The 22728-nt window shown below is 43.9% G+C and overlaps 1 protein-coding gene across 4 annotated transcripts in view; it reads right to left on the bottom strand.

Annotated features, from left to right (window-relative positions):
* Nucleotides 1-3332: 3332 nt before the first annotated feature.
* The window catches only part of LOC118781930 (AP-3 complex subunit beta-2), a 59031-nt gene continuing 39635 nt past the window's right edge, over nucleotides 3333-22728 (bottom strand). For 2 of the 4 annotated variants that reach the window (XM_036535087.1, XM_036535085.1), the window contains exons 10-28: nucleotides 21730-21784; nucleotides 21410-21481; nucleotides 21050-21112; nucleotides 20826-20958; nucleotides 20516-20625; nucleotides 19975-20151; nucleotides 18370-18556; nucleotides 17836-17954; nucleotides 14226-14340; nucleotides 12997-13180; nucleotides 12353-12524; nucleotides 11829-11904; nucleotides 11531-11640; nucleotides 9985-10213; nucleotides 9213-9297; nucleotides 8752-8849; nucleotides 8093-8116; nucleotides 6237-6375; nucleotides 3333-5841 (exon numbers count right to left, since the gene is read on the bottom strand). In XM_036535087.1, the coding sequence (XP_036390980.1) occupies nucleotides 5691-5841; nucleotides 6237-6375; nucleotides 8093-8116; nucleotides 8752-8849; nucleotides 9213-9297; nucleotides 9985-10213; nucleotides 11531-11640; nucleotides 11829-11904; nucleotides 12353-12524; nucleotides 12997-13180; nucleotides 14226-14340; nucleotides 17836-17954; nucleotides 18370-18556; nucleotides 19975-20151; nucleotides 20516-20625; nucleotides 20826-20958; nucleotides 21050-21112; nucleotides 21410-21481; nucleotides 21730-21784 (2299 nt within the window). In that variant the 3' untranslated portion in view covers nucleotides 3333-5690. The remainder of the gene's footprint in view (nucleotides 5842-6236; nucleotides 6376-8092; nucleotides 8117-8751; nucleotides 8850-9212; nucleotides 9298-9984; nucleotides 10214-11530; nucleotides 11641-11828; nucleotides 11905-12352; nucleotides 12525-12996; nucleotides 13181-14225; nucleotides 14341-17835; nucleotides 17955-18369; nucleotides 18557-19974; nucleotides 20152-20515; nucleotides 20626-20825; nucleotides 20959-21049; nucleotides 21113-21409; nucleotides 21482-21729; nucleotides 21785-22728) is intronic. The other 2 variants (XM_036535088.1, XM_036535086.1) reach the window with 1 other exon arrangement.

The following is a 22728-nucleotide window of genomic DNA, read 5'->3' as shown; positions in this document are numbered from 1 at the left end:
TTATTTGCTTTCTCGTAATCACACACAGTCGAAAGTTAGATGGAGAGTGCAAAGCTATAGGAAATTAAAGCAGATTTCCTGTGTTCCAGTGTTTTCTACTTCTATTGACTGCAGTTAAATGCAACAGTTGACCATCGGATTCATTATTGTAAATGCCTGATAGCCCTGAATCAATCTCGTGACTGGATTCTGCAAGTCATTCTCACAGCTAGGATAAAGGGGTCAACAAAACACCCAGCCTCCACCTTAAAACACATCAACAATTATAAACCGTAGTTGCACATGGGGGGGGGGGGGGAGAGTTCACATGACAATCAATAATGAAAAACTTGACTTGAAAGCAAAACTTTCTGCCCCAGATCTTGGCCGAGTATTCTCCACTTCTGGACTGCTTACAAGAGCAACGGTGCAGTATGAATCAGCTGGAATAGCTGTCCAAACAGCTTTTTAGGGAGCCAGCCAGTGCTACCATTTTGACGCAGACAGCCAAAATTGATGCAACAAAAGGAAAGGGAATATTCAAGAAGTGCATTTTTAAAGTGACCTTGCCAAGAGAGTGAACCAGAAATCTACGTGGGACAGGAGTTGGTATTTAAACAATACTATAAATTTAAACAGCTAAATGCAAAAAAAAAAAAAAAAAAGGAACATTAGATACCTGCACCCTTACATGCCTTTCTAGTTGCCTACAGTAGCCTCAGAAGAAGGGGGGCTTACCGGTTAAAAGGTTTTTAGCTTTCTCAGGTAAAGGAGTGCTGCATCCCTTTGGAAATTCCAGCATGTTTCCAGGCAAGGCGCTGCGGGGGGACTCCACATTGCTCCCTCGAGAGGCGTCTGGAGACTCAAACTTAGGTTTAAAGGTCCAAACATCGTCATTCTGGAATAGGAACATGTCACAGGGATTGTGGGGAAACTCAAGGAAAGCCATTTTATTTGCAACAGCTTCTTTACTTCAGGTTTGCTACAAAGCCACTGATCTTCTGGGAGACTGGACATATTTATTTATTTTTGCCAATGAAGACCACGACCAGAACAAACCTGGCTTGGTGATCATGCTTGAGGCCCTCAGTCAAATACCAAAATGCCATAAACACCATGGCTAATGTGATGGATGGCCTAATATGATGAGTGACCAGGTGGGGGGACTCCTTACTTTAATACTGAGAGTACTTTAACTTTTATTGAACACACCGGGGAGACCCGAATGTCTCAGGGGGGTGAATGCAACACGATTAGTTGGTGTTACATACTGTAGCAATTTATAAGTCCAAAGTTTGTTTCAGGTAGGAGATGCACCCATGCTAGACAATTTTACACAAATTCAAAGAGCCAAAAATCACCACACTACACATTTTTCACTTCAAATACCTTCCAATATAAATAAATCCCTAAATAATGCTGGAATAGCTCATTGCCAAGTAGCAAACTAGGCACTACCATTGTAAACGTTACCGTTCAGTAAAAATGTTGGTAGAAATAAACTTTTTTAAAGATAACCCAATGGGTCTAGGTGTTAGGACAAGAAAATCAAAGGATTCCCTCCCTAGATGTACCAACAAAAACTACTTCGCCTAAAACTTCAATCGTGACCTTCAGTTGATGCACGGCCAAGCTAACCAAAAGTAATCGTTGCTAGCTAACGTCCCAAATAATTTTTGACATACTCAAAGTGTTTCGTGTAAGTTCTGGAAGACTGAGGTTCTACAATAAACAAAACATGAAAAATACACTAAACCCTCCTCGTGTTTGCGTTACAATACTTACCCAAGGGAACGCCATGACATGAACCTCAACCGAGACAACTCAAAGAAGCGCTTCAAATGAGACCGGCTGCGGTGCCAGACAAACTACTTAAAACATCAGGACGCACAAAATTAACTAGCCAATCATTGAAATGCAAGACCACAACTGCCAATGAATCTAAAAACAGGGTGGGGCTGTACTTTTAACAGCCAGTTAGCTAATGGATATTACTCTATAACCTAATCGGAAAGGTGTTTCAAAAGATACCGTCCAAGTGGCTACTGTGGTATTTTGGCAGACGTGTTTTGATAAGTTATTTAATTTTTTTCCCCTATTTGAGTAGCGTCTCCACTCTGTGTACTCGGGGAAATGTCTTCAATTAGACAATGCCTCAGACTGTTGCAAAATCAGGATGGGTCTGTTGAAGGCCACACGGCCAGCAGGGGGGTGATGGAAGCACGTGACGTGCTCTGTAATTCGTTTTTGTGACGCATCACGTCTGTACCAGGTGGATACAATGTACAGTGTGCAGGAAGGGAGCACTAGCACCATAACCACCCGAGAAAGGGAATATGAGGACAGCCATTTATTATTTTTTCGACATCGCTGAATTAATAGAGAGTAGTTTTAAGAATAAAATGTAAACGTGATACCAGCAGGAAGTTAATATATGGAACTACATCATCAAATTAAGAATATGTAAGATTATATACCAAGACAAACATTTAATTGTGCATCTTCAGCTTTTATTGACAGTTTTAAAATAAATAAAGCTGTAATACACCACTTTTTTCACAACCACACGGAAGAAAAGGGAAGACTGAACCACACTACTGTTATTGGCAACAATGAATTAATCTCAGATGCGGAAATAAACTGTGAAAGAAGGCCAGTTTTGATTTACCATGAACAGTGACGTTTGGGAAAACATGCTTTGATGCATTTCAAATACATTGTTGTAGTATTTTTTTTTCCAGCACATAGAACATCGTTTTAGAAACAGTACCGAGTAATGACAAGCAATCACCCAATACAGATGCTGTAAGGAAGTGTATGATATGTAATGTAAGTGTATAATATGAGTCCTCTCGTATTTTTAGCCTATAGTAAGATGTCTGCAGAATCTCCACTTTTGTTATAAACACAGTTCAACCGCCACCTAATTTGAACAAGAATTTCTTATTTACTTTTGGATTAATTTTTTTTTAATATAGTAATATGGACCGATCCTCCCTAAACGTGCGCGCGAACACACACACACACACACACATCAAGAGGAAATAACTTCAAGATTGTTAAGTTACTGCTTTTACTTTCTGTCTAGGTTGCAGTAAACGGCAGGGTCTTCAGTTTTTATGGATTCATGAGACACATTAAGTAGTGTTTTAAACTGTCTTTACAGACAAGATACAAAACACTAACAAATCACACTAACTCATCTTTCATGTGTTTGACGTGACCCCTGAATATAATTTCAGCATTTTACTGTAACCACAAAACAAAATAAATGACAAATATCAAAATAAATTTCTTTGAAAAGCAACATGCAAAATGAATTTTTATGACCAAACCTACAACAAGCATGTGGGTCAGTGGAGAAAAGTGTTTCATACAAGATTACTGTAAATACAGATTTCTTCTATGTATTTAAAAAGGAAAAGCAGTGTCACCACCATCTTTTGTCCTGCTGCTAGTTTGAAATGATGGAATATGAAAATGAGAGCATTTCAGTTTGGTCAATGTTATAATTTAGTTCCTTGTGACAACATCATACACCAGTTATAATCTTTGCAAGGTATTTTTTATTACACATTGTTGCTTCAGATGCTAAATTAATCTCTATCATTTTATACTATTTTACCTTAATTGACTAAAAATCTTGCTTGCATGGTTAATGAGTTTACAGAAGTCATAGGCCAGACTGTAAGTGACTAATAGTTTCTTTAAACTCTATCTCATCATAGTCTCAGAAACAAACAACTTAGCATTTCAATGAAAATGAAAAAAAACAACAACTACATACACACTGAAAGCTGTACAATTTTTTGGGGTGTGAGAGAAGGAGGGGGCTGACACAGTGAGATTGAACTGAACATTCAGCAGACAACAGCTTAAAACAGTCGTAACAGTTATCTCACGATGAAATACCCTGTTTACTATGAACATGCTTCTGTAATCATCTGCCATGATTAACATCGTTAACTCTCTGAGCTGAAAACAGCTGTTCAGCAGTGTCAGAATGTCCCCTCGAAAATCACATAGTAGTCCACATGCCACATTCACGCTGTGCAGAAATGAGGTTCCAGTCAACAAATGATGTTATCACACAAGGCAGAGCACCTCCCCTTCAGCCCTTACAAAGAGTTACAAAAAACTCTCCATTGCAGTGTAAGTAGAAATGCATTCATATATTTTGGATGGGTTAAGCAAATTAGTTTTATATTAGATATCACTAATATCATCATATTACGTTTATTATGAGCTTGTTCGTGCTCCTTAATTGTGAGGACTTGTCCCCAGCTGTTTTTCATTTCACCTGCAAAATGTGCACCAAACAGCGTGCGTTGAAACATGACAAGGGAGGAATGTAACCAAGTTTAGATTAACGACTACAGTCACTCACATTATCAGGGATTCAAAACTGTTACAAAATATAAATTCATACAGTGAACATATTCTCAGTTTTATTGAATATAATATTTACGTTCTAATGCATGTCTCAATGATTCTGTTTCATAAAATATTAATCAACTGTGTTGTTTATAAAGTGAATGTCATATATTAAGGGGCACCAAGAAGAGGCTCATGTTGACAGTATTATCCACCAGACTATATGTCACCCACCAGCTAATGAAATAGTAATATAGTCCTACATGGCAGGGGTTAAGAATAACAAGTCTCCAATTTACACACATTAAGCAGGTTGAGGGTATAATTAGGCCAAGGTCAGAGAGGCAGTGATGTCTGAGTCGGCTGCCAGCATTGTACTCTGCTTAGAATTGCTGCATTCCTGTGGGTTTAAACTTCGACTGTCTGTACCCATCCCACACCTCTTTGGTGGCTCAGCTTCAAACTGAAGTGACCCCAAGTGATTCATAATGCACAATCACCAAAGGCTGAGAAAAGCATATTAAACTGTTATTTGTAATGTGTCAGGTCAATGAAAACTTGCTCTTATTAATATTTAACAACCTGCTATAGGTTATCTGTTATAGGTTGAATTTATGTTCTCAAAGTATGCAGCAATATACATATAGTTCACAAACAGCTTATTTCTGTTGTGTTCTTGAGCAAGAAGTTTAACCTGAATTGCTTAAGCATATATATCAGCTGTATAAATGCGTAATATATAACATGTACAATAAGTAACCCTGGATAAGATTCCACTGAATATTTTGATTCAGCAATTGAACACTGCATCTAGACTTTGCATCCAGTTCTTGACTTTTGTCAATGAGAATGGCTGGAATTCACCAGAATCTATCACAATGAATCAAAAATGATATATTTTTCAGTTTTTCTAACAAATTTAGGATTTGCCTTTCAGGATTACCTTCCTGAAACAGAGAAACAAATCATACACAGCTATCTGGATGCACATATGCTTTAGTTTGGTGTTTATGAAATATATTTTTACATTTGGGTTCCCCTGTAGCCAAGGCAACAAATTAATTCATGAAGAATCTTTGTTTTTCTATCCCTGAAGCCATTAATTGTCACACAATGTTTCAAGCTAGCAGGTGGGTCAAATATGCTGATGTATGAATCATAATCATTTCTGGGCATATAATCATTATGGTAGTAATGCTTTTGTGAACGGTGTTTTGAAGGGGCCACTGTTAGAAGTTGGCAGGTTTCTGGGTGTGTATTGGCTGAAGGAGAGTTTGGGGCTGGGTACAGTGAGTGTGAGGGTGAAAGCAGACAGGCGTGGTCTAGGAGACAGTCCATCACTGGGACAGGGCTTGGAGGATGTCCTTCACCAGCATAGTACCAATCACCATCTTCTCGCAGTTGACAGTCAGCTGGGCTGCCCGCCCCTCCTTAGACACCACGGTGACCAGAACCAGGCTGCCACTGGTCACCGTCTTCCCTGCAAACCTGGAAACCAGAGTGGAGGAAGGAGGAAAAGGAAGGCTGAGGTCAGAGGTCAGGGTGTCAGAAATTGAAAATGAAGACAGAGCAACAGAAAAAATAAATGTGCATTTCAGAAGTGTTTTTATGATCTACGTGCCTGCTGATTCTTCTCAATGTCCAAACATAGTGAACAGTAAAACAGTGCACATTCTGGTTAAACTAGTGGTTTCCACTGATATCATGTCTCACATATCTCAGGCTGAACCAGACTAGAGTAGCAGGATTGTCTCTAAATAGTGATGGAGAGCTTCCTGTGGGAAAATCTGTGGAGGTCTCTACTATGGATGTGGGGTCCTACACACTGACAGATGGGTGCCTAGCTAACTCCCGACCAAAATCTCTGCCCGGCAGTGGCTCACCGGCATTCCTTTTCCGATCCGCAGGGCACCCGGCTTAGGTTAGCAGCGGAGGTGACCCTCTGGACGATTACATGGTCGCTCTGGCAATTCTCCCCCAGGGTCAGTTTCTCTGTGATCTCGTTCATGCCCATCAGCTGACCTGCACAGAAACACACGTTACAGTCCAGCCTCCTGTACAACAGTCTATGGCACAGCTTGGCATCCCAGTTGCCTCAGCTACCGTACATTTCACAAACACACAAAAACACACATACACACACACACACACAATAACGCTTACCCGTTCACTGACTTCAAATGCCCCCAGTAAATGACCAGACTTTGATGCACTCCAGTTTTGCGGAAATTAAGCCATTACCTCTTGATATTATGACATAATGATATTGGTTTAATGCTGCAGAGTAGGTCAGTAAACCCCTACAATAGAATCTATCACCAGAAGCTTGACTATGACACTAACTGGGGTGTGTGACTAAGGGATGAACTAATGTGCTATCTGACAGTCAAAACTTTGATGTAGAGGATTGTGCAATGGTGATCAGATGTACTCTGTTGGAAAACTAGCTTCACAGGGATAAATTCACATAGGGGTAATGGATTTATAAAAGGGTATGTCAGCTGCAATTTATATAAATGGCACCGCAATGGCCACAAAACAAAAATGTTCCCTTTTGCTGTGGCTGTTTAAGAGAGTGTAATTCTAAATTCCCATAATGTCATATACACCAAACTATGGCTGTTTTCATTCTTACAGGAATGTAGATCCACAATTGTGAATCCACATGCCAGTTGTGAACTGGTCCCAGCAAGGTGTTCTCAGTCTTGACCTCTTAGACTTGGTTTACTATTGACAAATTTCCTTTTCCTTATGTAAGGATCAAGAAAAAAGATGCAACCCCTGTTGCTTAATCACAATGTAAACGATGAGAGAAATCTCTGTCTAATTGCTCCTTCGGGTCCAAACGCTCCACTGAGCAATCTATGAAAAACTATGCTAATGTCAAAATGTAAGGTATATCACACAACCAGCAGCATCATGTTATTCCTCAAAAAAACAACAACCTTGGATTTTAAATATGCTAGAGGATGTGAATTCAAACTTGCTCAACAGTGCCCTGGCTCTATTTGCTGATATCCAAATTAAACAGTCTTCCTTCCTCTCTACCCTTGCTGACCAGCTTTGCGTCCAGAATGAAAATATTTCTGGTGACCACCATCCTCCAGCCTGAGACAATGTATGCACAAGGGTCAAGCTATCGAAAGCAGCACTCAATCAGAGTACAGTAGGCGTATGTCATTACATAAGGCACAAGTGAGTGGCAAGCAAGGTGTTCCCCTGCAATTAGGGGCGGCACATGCATACGTATCTCGGTTAAGCACACGGTTATCACCAGACTTAAAGCTGGGTGAATCCAACAGGCCTAAAAAAAAACAGCTGGTATGGCAAGGCTACATCGTATTTCTGCTGGAAAGTCAAAGGCAAAAGGGTGTGAACGTTTCAAATGCAGTGCGCCCAACAATCGGGCATCCTCTATGGGCATTCAAGTGGAGCTGCAGTGTGATGGGGCTCACAAAGTAGGGTTAGTGACATTGTGGCGGAAAAGTCATTCCTTTCATCGGGAGGTCTGTGTGAGATGCTTTGGTGCAGGTCAGTTCACCTGACAGTTGGTGTGGAGAAAATGCACATTAAATGTTACCAAGGCACTTAGCAACAATGGGGGGGGAGGGGGGGGATCAGCTAGAAGCAAGGGGACACATTGGGGTTTGAGTTTGTTGGGGGAGGGGGGGGGGGGGGGGGGGGTAAGGCAGGTGGCACATAGACAGCCGAGAGGAACAAATCTATCAGAGGAACTTACCTATACTCAACTGTATTAGCTTCTCTATTGGAGTTCGGACAGTATGTACCGATGTGTAGAGAAAATGAAGGAGATGACACATTTTAATAGGTACAATAGCTTGACTTGGAACACCTCTTCAATGTTAGTGACTGTCATTATGGAACACTTGGTCATTATTTGCTGGAACAGCATGAGAAGATGACGTTCCCTACGGTTGCGTGAGACATTGCAGTGATGGGTGTGTAGGCCCTCATGACTGACAAGCTTAGTGAAGAGCAGCTATTTTTGGCTCTATTCATTTATCCATGAATACACCGCACAAGGATGAGCATGAGTGAGGATGATCATTGATAGCCGATGGTATACACATGAAATTTAAACTGAAACTCATCTCAAGAGAGCTTTTAGAAAACTGAGATTTGCTTGGTAACAGCTAGCCAAGCTTTTTAAAAAACTTCTAAGGCCTTTTTTGAAATGTACAAAAAAAGTGTGAAGTCATAGTGGCAACTGATCCTCATTCCTCTCTTTGTTGTGTCATCCCTGTTGCCGGGCAGATCCTGAAAAAGACTCAGGGTATGCCCTTGTTCTAGCCCAGCTTAAGGACAGGTAAAGGACCTTTTAGTGTGTCTGTGAGATCTGTTCTGTCAGGTGTTCTGCCCTGCCAGGGCACCGCTCACCTTGTTCCTTCCGAAACTCGTTCTCTGTCATGAAGACTGGCGTCACCAGCTCTCCCACCGGAGGCTGGATGGACACAAAGAACTTCCGGGTGTGAGTGCTAGAAGGAGCAAGAGAACAAAAAAATCACTTCCTGTCCAGTTGCTGTGGCACTGATATCAGCATTAGATTTTTATTAATGCAGGCATTACAGAAACTCCGTCAACTAATTACACAATGCGTTAAAGGAGGCCTTTTCACTTGACCCCACAGCTGAAGATTAAAAAAAAAAAAACTCGTTAAATGACTAAACAATTCTCTTTACAGGCTTAAAATATTTATCACGTACTGCTTATTACCTGAAGACACTCTCTAACGCATGAAAAGTGAATGCAGTCAGTGTGTGCTGCTACATACTGTTAAGACCGCCAAACTCACAATAGTCTGTGACAGACCACTCTCAGATAAAAGGGCATGCCCTCACCAGAGCTGAAAGTTGGCCGCTTGTGTGGAATCGCAGAAATCAATGCCCATAACAGCGGTGAACGTCTCCCCCGGGGGCAAGACCTCTGACAACAGCAACAAACCACCCGCGACGCACAGACAGGAGAAGACAAACAGGAGTCACAAAAAAAAAAAAGTGAACAGATCGATTGGACAGCATTGGCGCGTGGGAAAGGGCACATCTGAAACGTAATGAACTATTAGCATTTGAAGCATGGTTTTTTTTTTTTTTTTTTTTGCATGGAGATATTTTGATTAAGGTAACTTAGTATGCAAAGGATGCTTCTCCCTGCCCAGTGAACTTAAAAGCCTTACAAGGAGACCCACTTCCTTCTGTTTTACTGGAGGTGCATGTGCCTCCCTACAGTCCACAGTCAGCGAAGCACCTCACTCTGCACCCCACGAAAGAACAGTAGCAGGTGCATGGAACCTGGCAGGAGTGTTTTTTTTTTTTTTTTTAAAAACAACACAATTTGCGTCATGAAGTTTCTCACTTGATCACCATGAAACACCAGTGAGATGGAGCCTGCAGGCGGGCGTGTCCTCTCTGCCCTACGCATGTGAAAGAAACGCTACAGTCCCTCTCGGTCTCACGAAACAAACCAAAGAGAGAAAGACAGTGTGGGGAAATGCAAACTGAGGAAGGAAGTGATGTCAGAGGTAAGGGTGAATAACCCCCCCCCCCCCCCCCCCCGCACCCCCCCATGTGCTGTGGGACGTGTTTTGGCCATCGGCATCTGCGTTGGACTGACCGATCTCCGGGAACTCCTTGATCCTCATGCCGGACTGCAGCTTTGGCTCTTGGATGCAGATGTTTGTAGCCTCGGTCTCGGTGTTGTTGGTGAACTGGATCTGCACGGCCACCATGTGGGGGTCGGGGCCGAAGGGCTGGCGGCTGAAGCAATACTGCACGGCCAGGCCTTCCCCTGTGATGCGGTGCAGCAGCTCATAGGTCTTCATCGAGGTGGTGGGGCTCACAGTCTGAGGGGACACAGAAGAGGGTGGGCTCGCCATTCACTGTAGACTGAGCAATCCACTACTCACTGCTTACACCCTACCCTTGAGTCTTTGCATTATGCTGTATTTTATATGTGCACGTAGAAGTGTGATGTAGCGGTAGTGCTCCAAACCAAAAGGTTGCTGATTCGATCCCCTACTAGGGCACTGCTGCTGTATCCCTGGGCAAGGTAGTTAATCCACAATTGCCTCAGTAAACATCCAGCTCTGTACATGGATAGCATGTAAAAATTGTAACCTGTGTAAGTCACTCTGGATAAGAGTGTCTGCAAAATGACAAGAATGTGATGTAACGTATTTTCAGGCAAGTGGTTTTCCCCCTGCTGAAGAAAATCCTTAAAAAACTGCCACTTCCATGCCTCGTTCCTATTCATCTCCACACCCATCATCTTTTATTGTGGTGATACAAACACGTCAGCGCTGCAATGGGCAGTTGTATACCTTTGGAAGTAGTAAGATGAAACATAAAGCTTTTTATTTAAGGATTTATATTTATGGCAAGCAACAATATGGACATGGAGGGGAAGAAATTGATTTGAGAATATATATATATATTTTTTTACCGTTGGCTGCATCGTGGTGTTGGCACCAAAACTGTGGTGCTACTCTCAAATTGAAAATGTTTCCAGAGCCATGTTGCATACATTAATGTAAAGGGGAGGTGTGGTAGACAACACTACCAAGGAGCAGGCCTGCATCCAGGTGGGAATATGTACATCCATCGAATGCCAGCAATCACACAACTGGAGCTGACAGCCGCCATGCTTACAGAAGTTAGAGAACATCTAAGTAAATAATAATATAATGAAATAAGATCTACCTGATCTACCCATTGAATACCTCAACCTTATTCTGGCGGTATGGAGATGTTCACTTTTTGCACTGTGTGGCCTTTTCTGAAGACCAAACGTCTGGCAAAGGAAACAAGAGCCTCGCCCAGACGGCGCATATGGTGGGTCAGAAACCTTGGCGATTACTCCTGGTGGGACGACGCAGAGAAGGGCTTCATTCTTATCTCTTCCTTAATTCAAAGCCTTCGCTGCTTCACTACCACAGGCGTATCAGTGCCTCTCTGTGAATCCGAATCAGCTTTCGCTTTCATGCATGTACACAGCAGTTAAAAAAAAAAAAGGACACTGATGTACAGTGACTTTAATGCAGTCTGATGGAGCTGCTGTGGAAATTAGTTCATTACTTTAAAGGGCAAACTACTCCCCCCCCCCCCCCCCCCCCCCCCCTACTCCCACAAATTTTTGACAACTTCCTCAACAGGACACCTACCACGGGGGACAGGGCAGCGTCTGTCAGGGACAGTCCCTCTAAGTCTGCCACCAGGCTGCTGGACAGGAAGTTATTGACTGGGGTGACCTGAGGAGATGGGCTGGGGTCGACTGAACAGCAGAGGCAAAAAAAAAAAAGATAGGAGACAGTGTTATTCCATGACCTGGATTTGCTACCACTGATCAATGGTATCATCGTTTCAGGTCACTTTGCAAATACCACCATAAATATCATAGATTGCTCTAATCACAGTCTGAAACCTACATTCCATTAACTGGTTTAAAATATATACACGCACAGTCATCCAGATCAAGCAGGGACATCTCTTTCTTCTCTTTTTTGGGCTGTTTCGGAGGTGGCTTGGATGCACTGGTCTGGAAGGAAAAAAAAAAAAGAGAGAGAAAATGACTGAAAACAAAACCGAAGGAGAGAGCCTGTGATTGTGAGTCGAAGGAAAGAGAGTCAGACACATGATCTAAACAGCCCTAGAAAACTACACTCTCTTGCACACGACACCTCAGATAAATCTTCCTCTGCATTCTGACTCAGAAGTGGAGGTTCTGAGTGCCGTTACACAATCAGCGCTCATTGTGCGGCCCGAGTTATTTAAATATCCCCTCAAAGCAGGTCAGACTAAAACTGAACCGGGGCAGTGTGAGCAGAATGGATGGAAAAATACAAAAGGTTCAGGAGAGGATTATTCTCATGCCTCCTGTGCTATCAGCATACACATCCTGGGTCCTACAAGGTGACAGGGAGATTCTTTTATATGCAGCCATTTTGTATTTTTTTTTAGGATTCTATTCTCTGAGTTATCCCCACCTTCTTCTTCCTCTTAGTGTCTGTGTCGGACTCTGACTCGTGCTCAGACTCAGACTCTGACTCGCTGCTCTCTGAGGAGCTCTCCTCGTCGTCCTCAGACTCGGACTCCGATCTGCTCCTCGGCTCTTTGCCCTTCTTCGCTGTCTTCCTCTCCTCCCCACTGCTCTGCTCACTGCGGGAGAAGGGATTGGTCACTGATGCACTGAACACTGTCAAGTTGCTCATTTTTGCCACACAAAGGTCAAGCAAAGGCCACTGACAGAGACCATGTTTAGTTTTGCTGTTATGACCGTTATTAAATATTTATGTCTCAACCCAATAAAAACACAGTTGTAAACATCTAAACATTAAGGCCCTGTCCTCATGAATGGAGGATACAATAATATCTCATGAATGAATTGACAGAAAGAGGGGAAATAATTGAAGACTAGTCATATGAGAGTGAGGCTTCATTGCCTATCCACACATTATTAGTGAGCCACCCGTTTGAGCGAATCATGGTGTTTTGCTATGAGTTTTGAGTTGAGCTTTTTGACAGCATTTGGTAGCTCCACCCACTACAGGTTCCGTGAAGCCTCACTATCCCGTCACCAGAGGAAGGCAGCATTCTGATCCCCCCCCCGCCCCCCCCCCCCCCCCCCCACCTTTCAGCACTGTCCTGCGCCGGTTTCTTGGCTTTGCTCTTGTCTGGCTTCTTTTTCTTCTTCTTGTCCTCCTTCTCGGACTCGGACTGCTCCTCGCTCTCCTCGCTCTCTGATTCTGACCCGCTCTCCTCGCTGCCGCTCTCACTGTCACTGCCGCTCTCCGACCCGCTGCCCATGTCTGATTCTGTGTGTGTGTGTGTGTGTGGGGGGGGGGGGGGGGGGGGGCAGTGATGGATGGCACAGAGTACATATAAGGATCTATAATCATATCTCATCCCATATGATTATATACCTATCCTATTATCTATGCATACCTGTGTGCATGTATATATACACAGACTGTGACTGAACACATTACATTACATGCATTTAGCAGACACTCTTATCCAGAGTGACTTCCAGCACAAAAGAACAGATGTGTATCCATTCAATTTAAATGAGCAACAGTGTCAGACCAGGCTCACAACACAACACATACTCACAAGATCAGTGAGTGTGAGCATAACACCATTCAAGCCCTACCACAAGTTAACTTATGCAACCTGACTAAACAAGGGAAACCAAGTATACTACCATACATTGCGGATTGAAAAGTTTGATCACAAAATATTTACGCGTAAGGGATTAATAAAATGACAGGAAAGGAATAGTACATGCTCTGTCGGCTTCTCAATCTATCCTGACAACAAGAACACCTGAACACCTGGAACGTCTGAGATAATATGTCCAATTGTGGCATTGTGTCAATTGCCCTGTTCCCTCCACAAAAATAGTTCTCTACAGCCTGTAGTTCAGTCAGTCAGAACATTCCACTCCTCTGTTAACAGTAACTCGCAGGGGACATATTTGTGGTCAGGGCTGAGGCTTCTTAACTATTACATTACACTATTACACTGTTATCATTTATCAGACGCTCTTGTCCAGAGCTACTTACATAGGCTACCATTTTCACATGTTACCCATTTATACAGCTGAATATTTACAGAGACAATTGTAGGAGTATCCTGCCCAAGGGTACAGCTGCAGTGTCCCAGCAGGGAATCAAACTGGAAACCTTTTGGTTACCACATCTGCTTTTTACCACTACGCTACACTGCTGCCCAGTGTAATTAATTTACAGCAGAATAGCAGACACTGTTGTGAGCTTGTGGTTATGTTTCAATGTATGAAGGGCAGACTAGATCACCCGATGATACAGTGTAGACGGAGGGACAAACAGCCCAACTTACCACTGTCTGCAGACTCTGTGGGCCCAGACTCTCCACCCGAGTCAGAGTAGAAGGGCTTCTCCACCTTCTTCTCTTTCCTCTTCTCACGACTGCTGCACTTAGTCCATTCAGGAACCTGCAGGCAGGCAAGGGCCACAGTTACACATCACAAACCCTTCAACCAATCACAGAAGCGGCATACAAGAGAAGCAGGAAGCGCATGGTGGCCATGAATGCCTGACCCCAGCTCGCCACGATGGACCGAAAACAGGCCTAACGTGCGCTTGGAACCTCGTTTCTCCCAATTCGTCTCATCTGAGCTGATTGTCGCAGTTCTCTTCTGCAGATCAGAGGTGATCAGATCTGATCCACCAATAGCTGTGGATCAGAAGGCTTTAACAGCTGCATCCTGAGCGTGCGAAACGCAGTGAGGTGAAGCCTTCATGGCCAGTTTAGTACTATCTCACTAGGAAGAGCTCCATTAAAGAGATGGTGCCCGTGAACAGTATTGAATGTTCTCTGTTTTTACATGAAAAAAACGTTAATTCAAGGTAAAACTAAGAATTTGTGAAAGCCAACATTTTGTATTGCTGAACTTTTGCTGAATTGTTGCCCCCCCCCCCCCCCCCCCCCCCCAAAAAAAAAACCCAAATCCTCAATTGGTGTGATATGGAGAAAACACAGAATGTTTTCTTAACAGGACACTAAATACTTTCAAAGCACCAGCTCTTTAATAGTTGAAAAAATAGTTGAGGGTACTGAGGTAGATTATTCAGAGCTAAGCACCGTACAGTTACTGCACTGGGTTTATGCTAGGGGTTGTGGCTCAAAGAGGCTTGCTCTTTGTCTCTGACTGACTCACGCTGGTTAAGGCTGTGACTCTTTCGAGCAGCACAATAACCTGCCGAACGGGAAAGAAAAGAATGGCATGGAGGTGAAATGAATAGTCAAAAAAAAAAGTCACAAGTACAGAGAAGGATTTGAGTTGTTACTTTTCAACATTTCCACTAACAGAATCCCAGTTTTTAAAAAAAAACTAAAAAAATACCACTGAGATTGACTACACATTTTCTGTCATCAGGAACAGATTAGAAATTCAAGTATCAACTTTCGATGCATTTTAAGGAATAATTCTATTATTTTAATTAATTTCATCATTTTATTATTATAGCACACCACAGACTATATTCTTGTCTAACCACTCAAGGAGTGCGTACAGTCTCACAGTTCTATGCTAGTCTACATAAATGGCAATGACAGCGCAAGACTGATGGAGTGATTGCTGCCTTCGTGTGTTTCAGATGCTGAGAGCTAGTAAGGGAAAACAGCAGATTTATGAATGGAAGAAAAGTCAGCACATGACACAGCAGACAGAGGATCCAAAACTCTGCTGGAGACTCTGCCTCGTCAACACAGACTGAAGCACTATGGAGAGTGACCTCTAATAACAGTAACCCATAAGACAACCACAAATTTGTACAGAAGTAACCGAGAATTTACTCTTTAGTCAAAACAAGAGGAAAAAAATTCAAATTCTCAAACTTGTAGAGCACAGTAATGACACATCAACATCAAAAAACCCACAAATGTCTCCTGTGTCTGGAGGTCAATTAAACAACCTCTTCATTGACCTGACACCCATTGATAACTACCCCAATCAATGCAGCTTACCCCTGCCACAACTAGCTAGTCAGATGACACTGAAACAAGACATGACTAACAATTACGTGCCTGATGTTTGCTATCAATGAACACCTCTGCTTTCTAGACAGATCTGTCTCCCTTCTGAACATGCTCTACCTGCTCCATCAGGTCTAATTATCATTGAACCTGAATGGGAAATCTAGTCTCTTGGATCCAACACTTTACACAAGGGCCTTACTATTGATTTCCTTCAAGGTGCCCAGCACATCCTTTTCAAAGACCCCTTGTGATAATCTTTTGCTTCATCTCTATTAAGAGCCATGCAGAATTCAAGTATTTTTTTTCTTTGCCACCTGCCACCTGTTAATAGACAAGACTGTTGTTCACAGTACATAATTATCTGCTTGGTTGAATTTCAATTGACTGTGTTTGAATAAAATTAATCTAATGTGCTTTTGGCAATTGCTTAAATGGTTTGCTCTGGCTTTGCATTTCACTCGGTTGCTCTTCCGCTACTTTGGTACGCCCTAATAACACGTTGCTACAACCATTAAGATGAATGCACATTTTAGTTAAGATAAAAAAAATGAGCCTTTAGACAGCATGCAAAAAAAAGAAACCTTTTTCATTCTAACGGAAACAGTCACATTTTCAGAGCTCTGATTTTAAATGAAGGCTACTGGGACTCCCGGGAAGAGATGAGCGTTTCCTCAGCATTTCCTGTGCATTGTATCTACGTTACGGGCCTCCCTGATCCTCCACTGAGAGGGGGAAAAAAGTAGAGAGCAGGCAAACACACTGCACTCTGAGGGGGCACCTCTCGCCAGTCTCCTAGCAAGCCGATCCGCCCCGATTCGCTGGTCGAAATGACTTCCTCTAGCTGCAGACCAGGGCAAAGAGAGACACAGTCAGACAGGGGCACTGAGGGACTTGGGGGGAGGTGGGGGCGGGGGGGGGGGGTCTTAAAGAGACAAACAGTGTTTATCACTGCCAGTCTTGTTGGGGGATATCCGGACCCCTCCTGAATGAGACAAAAGCGCACAAGGATGGAAGATATGAAAACCGAGAAACAGAACAAAATCCAGGGCAACACCCTTTCAAAACTATGAGCCACTTTTTTTCAGGGAGGGGGGGGGGAGAAGGTGGGGGGGGGGGGGGGGGGGGGGAGATGAAGAGATGTGATGAGATTTTTTTTTTTTTCCTTTAAGAGTGTGCATCAAAGTTTTGATTTGATCTTGGCCCTTGACACATAACATCGAAAAATGAACAAATGGTTCATGGAGTGATAGGTCAGGCAAAACTCCCCAGTGGGACTTGGTTTGCCTTTTTCTATCCCATGTACCATTTTCAAAAAGGTGCAGGTTGTGTATACACACGTGGATGGGTCATTTGTCGGCATCCTATAGCAGACAGTGCAGCTGAGGGGGCATTGATGGTGTATATTCTGACACGGAAGGGCAAAATTCTGGGGTTAGGCTGGGGCTGACTGGTATCAAATTAAACCACTCTCATAATTCATGGTTCCAGTAATGATGACCAGACCTGTCAAACTTGCACTTTCTCATTTCTCATAAGCATAACAACTCTCCTGCATGTTGCCATGGGGACACCCTGGATACACAGTTAGCAGCGCTGGAGGCGTTGGAGACCGAAAGGTGTGGCTATTTTCAGCAAAGACGGCCTTTAGCGCAGAGGAATGGTCACAGCAGGCTGTGTGGGTCTTGTGGCCGCCAAGCCCGCGCAGGTGAGCGTTAGCATTAGGTAGCACACTGCCATCGCAGCTGCATGGAGGCCAAAAGCCAGCACTGCACGCTGAGAAGAAGTACACGACAATGGAGTTGATGTTATGCTGATGAAGGGTGAGATAGCAGCCTGGAGCTGGAGACTGGAAGTCCTACACTGCCCTCCTATAGGACTACCCACAGACCCTCGGCTTGGGCCTCTAGCTGTCTGTTACTGCTCCCACTGCACGGACAGTGTCCTTCACCTCCACATTTCGGACGGAGGGATCCGGGGCCGCCTCGGGCCAGTCGGGTAGCTCCTGGTATCCCCCTGCCTTGGCGTTGAGCAGGTGCGAGAGAGAGCCCAGCTGGAAGTGGTCTCTGTCTACAAGGCAAACATACAGGACAAAACAGCTTCACTCACTACCGTGTCAGGACTGTTTCCTCAGATGATGCACGCAGAAACAGTTGATCATCAATAATTCCGACCAGACTTGCAGCCTGACGTGAATGGTGTAAGTCTTAACTCATCTGATCTCGTAAGGCTTAACTTATCTCATGAGGTGATGAGCATACGGTCCACAAGGGGGTGGATCATTTATAATGATGAATGACAGCAGTCATGCTGCCAGCGCTTATTGCTTTTTCTCATGACGAGCCATTCAGATGCGGCTGCAAGTGTAGGATGGATCCCAGCTCACAGCACGGCATTAACGGTGGGTTATCAACAGGCGCTGAAGCTGTTGTTTTGTTTTTAAGGTGTTCACATGTCAGGTGTCTGGCTTGGATCTTTGGCATACCTTTGAATGGAGACTCCAGGACAGGCGCCGGCTTCAGAGCCAGGAAGAGCTTCTTGGCATACTTGCTGAGCGCACCGCTTTTGTCCGTGGGCACGATGAGCTGGCGGATGAAGCGAGCCCGGTCTCTGATGTCGTAGTTCTGGTCGTACTTGGCCAGGTTGAGCACGTACTGAGTAAGCAGTTTGGTCTGAAAGATCAGGCACAGACAAGGGTGTTAATAACCAGCGTGCTTGCTGGCAACGTTGGGTGTTGCGCGCGGCTTTCACCTCTGGCCACATGGCTGCCCCGTTCTGGGGCAAACGCCTCGATGACGCCATGGCACATTCTGGAAGGATGATGTTTCGCGTGATAAGAATGACTCACGCCTTCCTTCGGGGCATGAGCCATCAGCTCCCCCAGCACTGTGAGTTTTAATTAGGGGCGAGTGACTCAGTTTCAGCACCACGGACAGCGAGGCACAACACTCAGTATAACATGAAAGCTGTATACAAAGATGAAACAGCACAAACTCACACCCACATGTACAGACACACACGTGCATGCGCTCACATATGCAGGCATGCGCGCACACACACACACACACACACACACACACACACACAAACATACATGCTGGCACACACACATCCAGGGACTCACACATGCTGGCATAGACACACACACACACACACACAAACTACCTTGACAGTAGGAAGACTGTTCTAGGGCATGTCTCTTTATGACAGTATAATCCCTGCAGGTAGCCTGCCAACATATGAAGATTTCAGGGAAAAAAAGACCTAAGGAAATTTTGCTTTGAACTCTGCCACCAGCCTGGTTCTCTCCTTTGAAAGATAAGATGACTGGCTTAACATCTTTGAACACTCACAATAAGTGAAGTATTGCCGAAGAACACTGCCTGTGGTTGTCAGGGCGCGTGCTGGGAGATTAGCCTCTACGCACCGCACAAACACGGTGGAGTTATCATGCGTTTGTTTTCTCTGAGCTTCAGCAGTTTTTAATGTCCCCTGAGTAATATTTCCCTCTCAAAGTAAAGTGCAGTCGCGTTCTGCAACGGAGTGAGTGACACAAACAAACCTAGTCAAGCACTTTGCTTTAATGCCTCCCCCTCGCCCCGGCATATAAAGCACTAAAAATAAGAGCATTCCAACAACGCTGTGAACACAGCTACGGCTGCCCTGAAGCAGTACCACTCAGACTACTCTGTCCCTTGAAATCACAATAAAATGGCACTGGCTGTAACAAATCCTAACGGCAAAACAGCCTAACAGGGGCAGAGACCCACAGACAGTTGAAAGGCAGCGATACAAATAAGTAAATTAATATACCGAAACTATAAACTGTATCCGAAAAACAGATGTTCATCATTATCGTCACAGACAAACCTCTGCAGGCATGGTTGAGTAGGGCTCTTTCTGTTCTAAGGGAGAGCCACATTCTGTTTATCTGTTGACAGTTGGTAAGGTACAGTATGCTCACCTGTTTGAAGTGGTCATGTAAGGTTGTCTCAGCTATTTGTAGTCTGCTCACCTGAGTGGAGTTTGCCAGGCAAACATCCCAGCCTGTTCACCTGTTTGAATTTAACCAGAAAAAGCCCAAGCTTACCTGTTTGGAGTTGGTCAAGTACAGTTTTGCAGCCAGGTTGATGATCTGCAGCTTGACAATGTCCTCCTCATTGGTGAAGGATTTGGCCATTTTCCTCAGCACATCCGGTGCAATCTTGGGCACATGCTCACAGTACTCTCCAATCAGCCACAGGATGCTAGCCCGGGCCATGGGGACCTGGACAGTGAGGAGGAGCATGGCAGTCACTAACAAAGCCTTAGGAGTAATCTTAGGAGTAATACTGAACCTCACAGTGCATTCTGCACTGCTCACTACAGCCGACAGTGAGTCATTGGTCATAGATGCTGAAAATGCTCCTATTCTGTTATCCACATACTGACTCTACCACCCACCTGTTTGTACCAACAATAAGTAGCTGAAAAGGTCCCTAATGGGTTCTAGTTTCCGAGAGCAGACCTCCACAGCTGAATTTTGTCAGCTCAGTTAAACTGATTCAGAACTAACGGCTGACAGCACAGCTCTTACTCTGAGTACATAAAAAAGAACAATAAATAAAAAAACTAATGCAACAGCACATCACCTGGATGTTGTCTGTGAGTTTGGCCATGTGTTTGATGATGTCACTGTGCTGTTCCGGCTGCATCTGGAGAAGCTTCTTGATCACCACCACCGACTCGGCCACCACCAGCTCTGCAATAGTCACATGACCATGAAAATGGCACGCTCCAGTTGGAGGAGGCCCTATGAACACAGCCATGCCATTCCCAGCACAAACATGCTGTCTTTTGAGTGGACGAGTTGCTGTGCAGAGAAGTCTGTCTGATTTCTTCCTGAATGGACAGTGGTGCTCACCAATGAGGGAACACAAACAGAAAAGGAGGCAGACTCACCATCGCGATTGGACAGGAGCAGGACCAGGCCGTTGAGGCAGGTGTCCCTCACCTCCCCGATGTTGGTGGCACAGCGGCCAATCGCTTGGATAGTGGCTGCCACAAAGTCCTTGTCCATGCTTTTGATGTAGGTCTAAATTGCCGAGGTAACAAGAGTCACAGGTCTGCGAGAAATCGCTCTGTGGTTCTGAGATGGCACACGCTATATTTTCATTTACCATTACCTGAAATTCTCTCAGAATGGTGGAGATGTTGGTCTCATTTGCCAAATTCGTCAACACCTCTAGCTGAAAAAAAAAATACAAAAAGAAACATGTAATCAGGTCTCACCCCAATCAGAAAAATTACACTTTGTCATTACTTTCACAGAAATACTTAATTTCACAATTATTTGATTCTTCTCCTTAAATTGTTAGGCGAGATTAACTTAAAAAGGTTTAAGAGAGCAAATGAAGACTGCACTTGAATGATATTACACAGTAATTTTGTACACTTAACAATAAATTGTTGGGCAAGATAACTTTTTTGTATATTTGTATAAATTTTGTATATTAAACATTATAATTTCTTATATTCTTGCTCACCTTCAGGACTTTGATTTGGGTGGGATCTGTGGAGCGGATGTAGAAGCTCTTCAGGTAGGGCTCAAACATACCCTGCAAGAACAGAGACACACGCAGGGACATTTAGTGCAGCTATTTTTCTGTGGGAAGAAATGAATCAATCAGAAAACAGGAGAGGTTACAAATGTTTTATCTGACACCTTGTTTCTCAAACCACCTGTTGAACTGACAGAGGATGTTAGTCCAACACTCCTATTAAACACTCTGGTACAAGAGAGTGATTAAATACCAGGGTAATAATAATAATAATAACAATAATAACAATAATAATAATATCTCACCCTTCTCTTGATGGTCATTGTGGCCACATTCTGTAACACTACATACTGAACCTCACTGTGGGGAAAAAGACAGCATATTCAGTACAGAACAAAACTTCACAACTGAGCTTCTGTAACCACCTGTTGCAGATACTGAAGCGTAGCAGTTTTCTAGTTTTCTTAAATAACACAAACTAACAAGCAAAAAGATAATTTACTGTCTACATTGAGCTGTGGTTTTATCACAGGCTTTTTTTTTGGCTGGGCAGTAACATGAAATGACAGCAGGCACAAAATGACCTCTACAACAGAAATGTAATTAGGACTCGGGCTTCCTCTCACATTTCCGTCACCGCTGATGTCGTGTGAGTTCCTGATTAAACGGCCGGCAGTAATCTCAGGTCACTGCGAGAGACATGGGGGGGTGGGGGGGCGGGTTACCCTAGCGGCACTGGCACGCTAGTGGGAAATTTTACTGTCGGGAGCTAGGGGACATGGCCTTTGATACGCTGCACTTGTGATTGCACACCGTACACAGGCTGTTGCCACAGAGCTCATTCCGGGCGAGCTGAGACACAGCCCCCTTTCTCTGCGCCCTGGGGGCAGCACAATTTCACAGTGACATTTCCACCGCTCTGACGGATACCCTCCTCTCTCCCGGCGCTCCGAGACAAGAGACGCGCCACAAAACAAGCTTGCCCTCGCGCCTTCAGAGCAGGGGAGTGAAACAGGACTGCTTTCAGGTTATCTTTGCTCCAAAGAGCTGACATGTCTGAAAAGAGACATGTCTGAAAGGAACGTGGTAAGTGTATGTGTGATTACTGAAACAGCGGCTAAAATTAAGATGAAAGAGGAATAAGTTCTGAAATGATTCCACTTCAGCAAGTTTAGAAAACATTGTCAAACAAAGGGACATATTTACTTTTGCTGTGGAACATGTGCATTTGCATGTATTGCCGTGGAGATTTGGTATACCATAATACAAAATGTACATACACACTAAAACACAAACCACCCCCC

This window comes from Megalops cyprinoides, chromosome 8, assembly GCF_013368585.1.
Source record: "Megalops cyprinoides isolate fMegCyp1 chromosome 8, fMegCyp1.pri, whole genome shotgun sequence".
Classification (NCBI taxonomy): domain Eukaryota; kingdom Metazoa; phylum Chordata; class Actinopteri; order Elopiformes; family Megalopidae; genus Megalops; species Megalops cyprinoides.
This window is presented reverse-complemented; position numbering and strand designations above follow the sequence as displayed.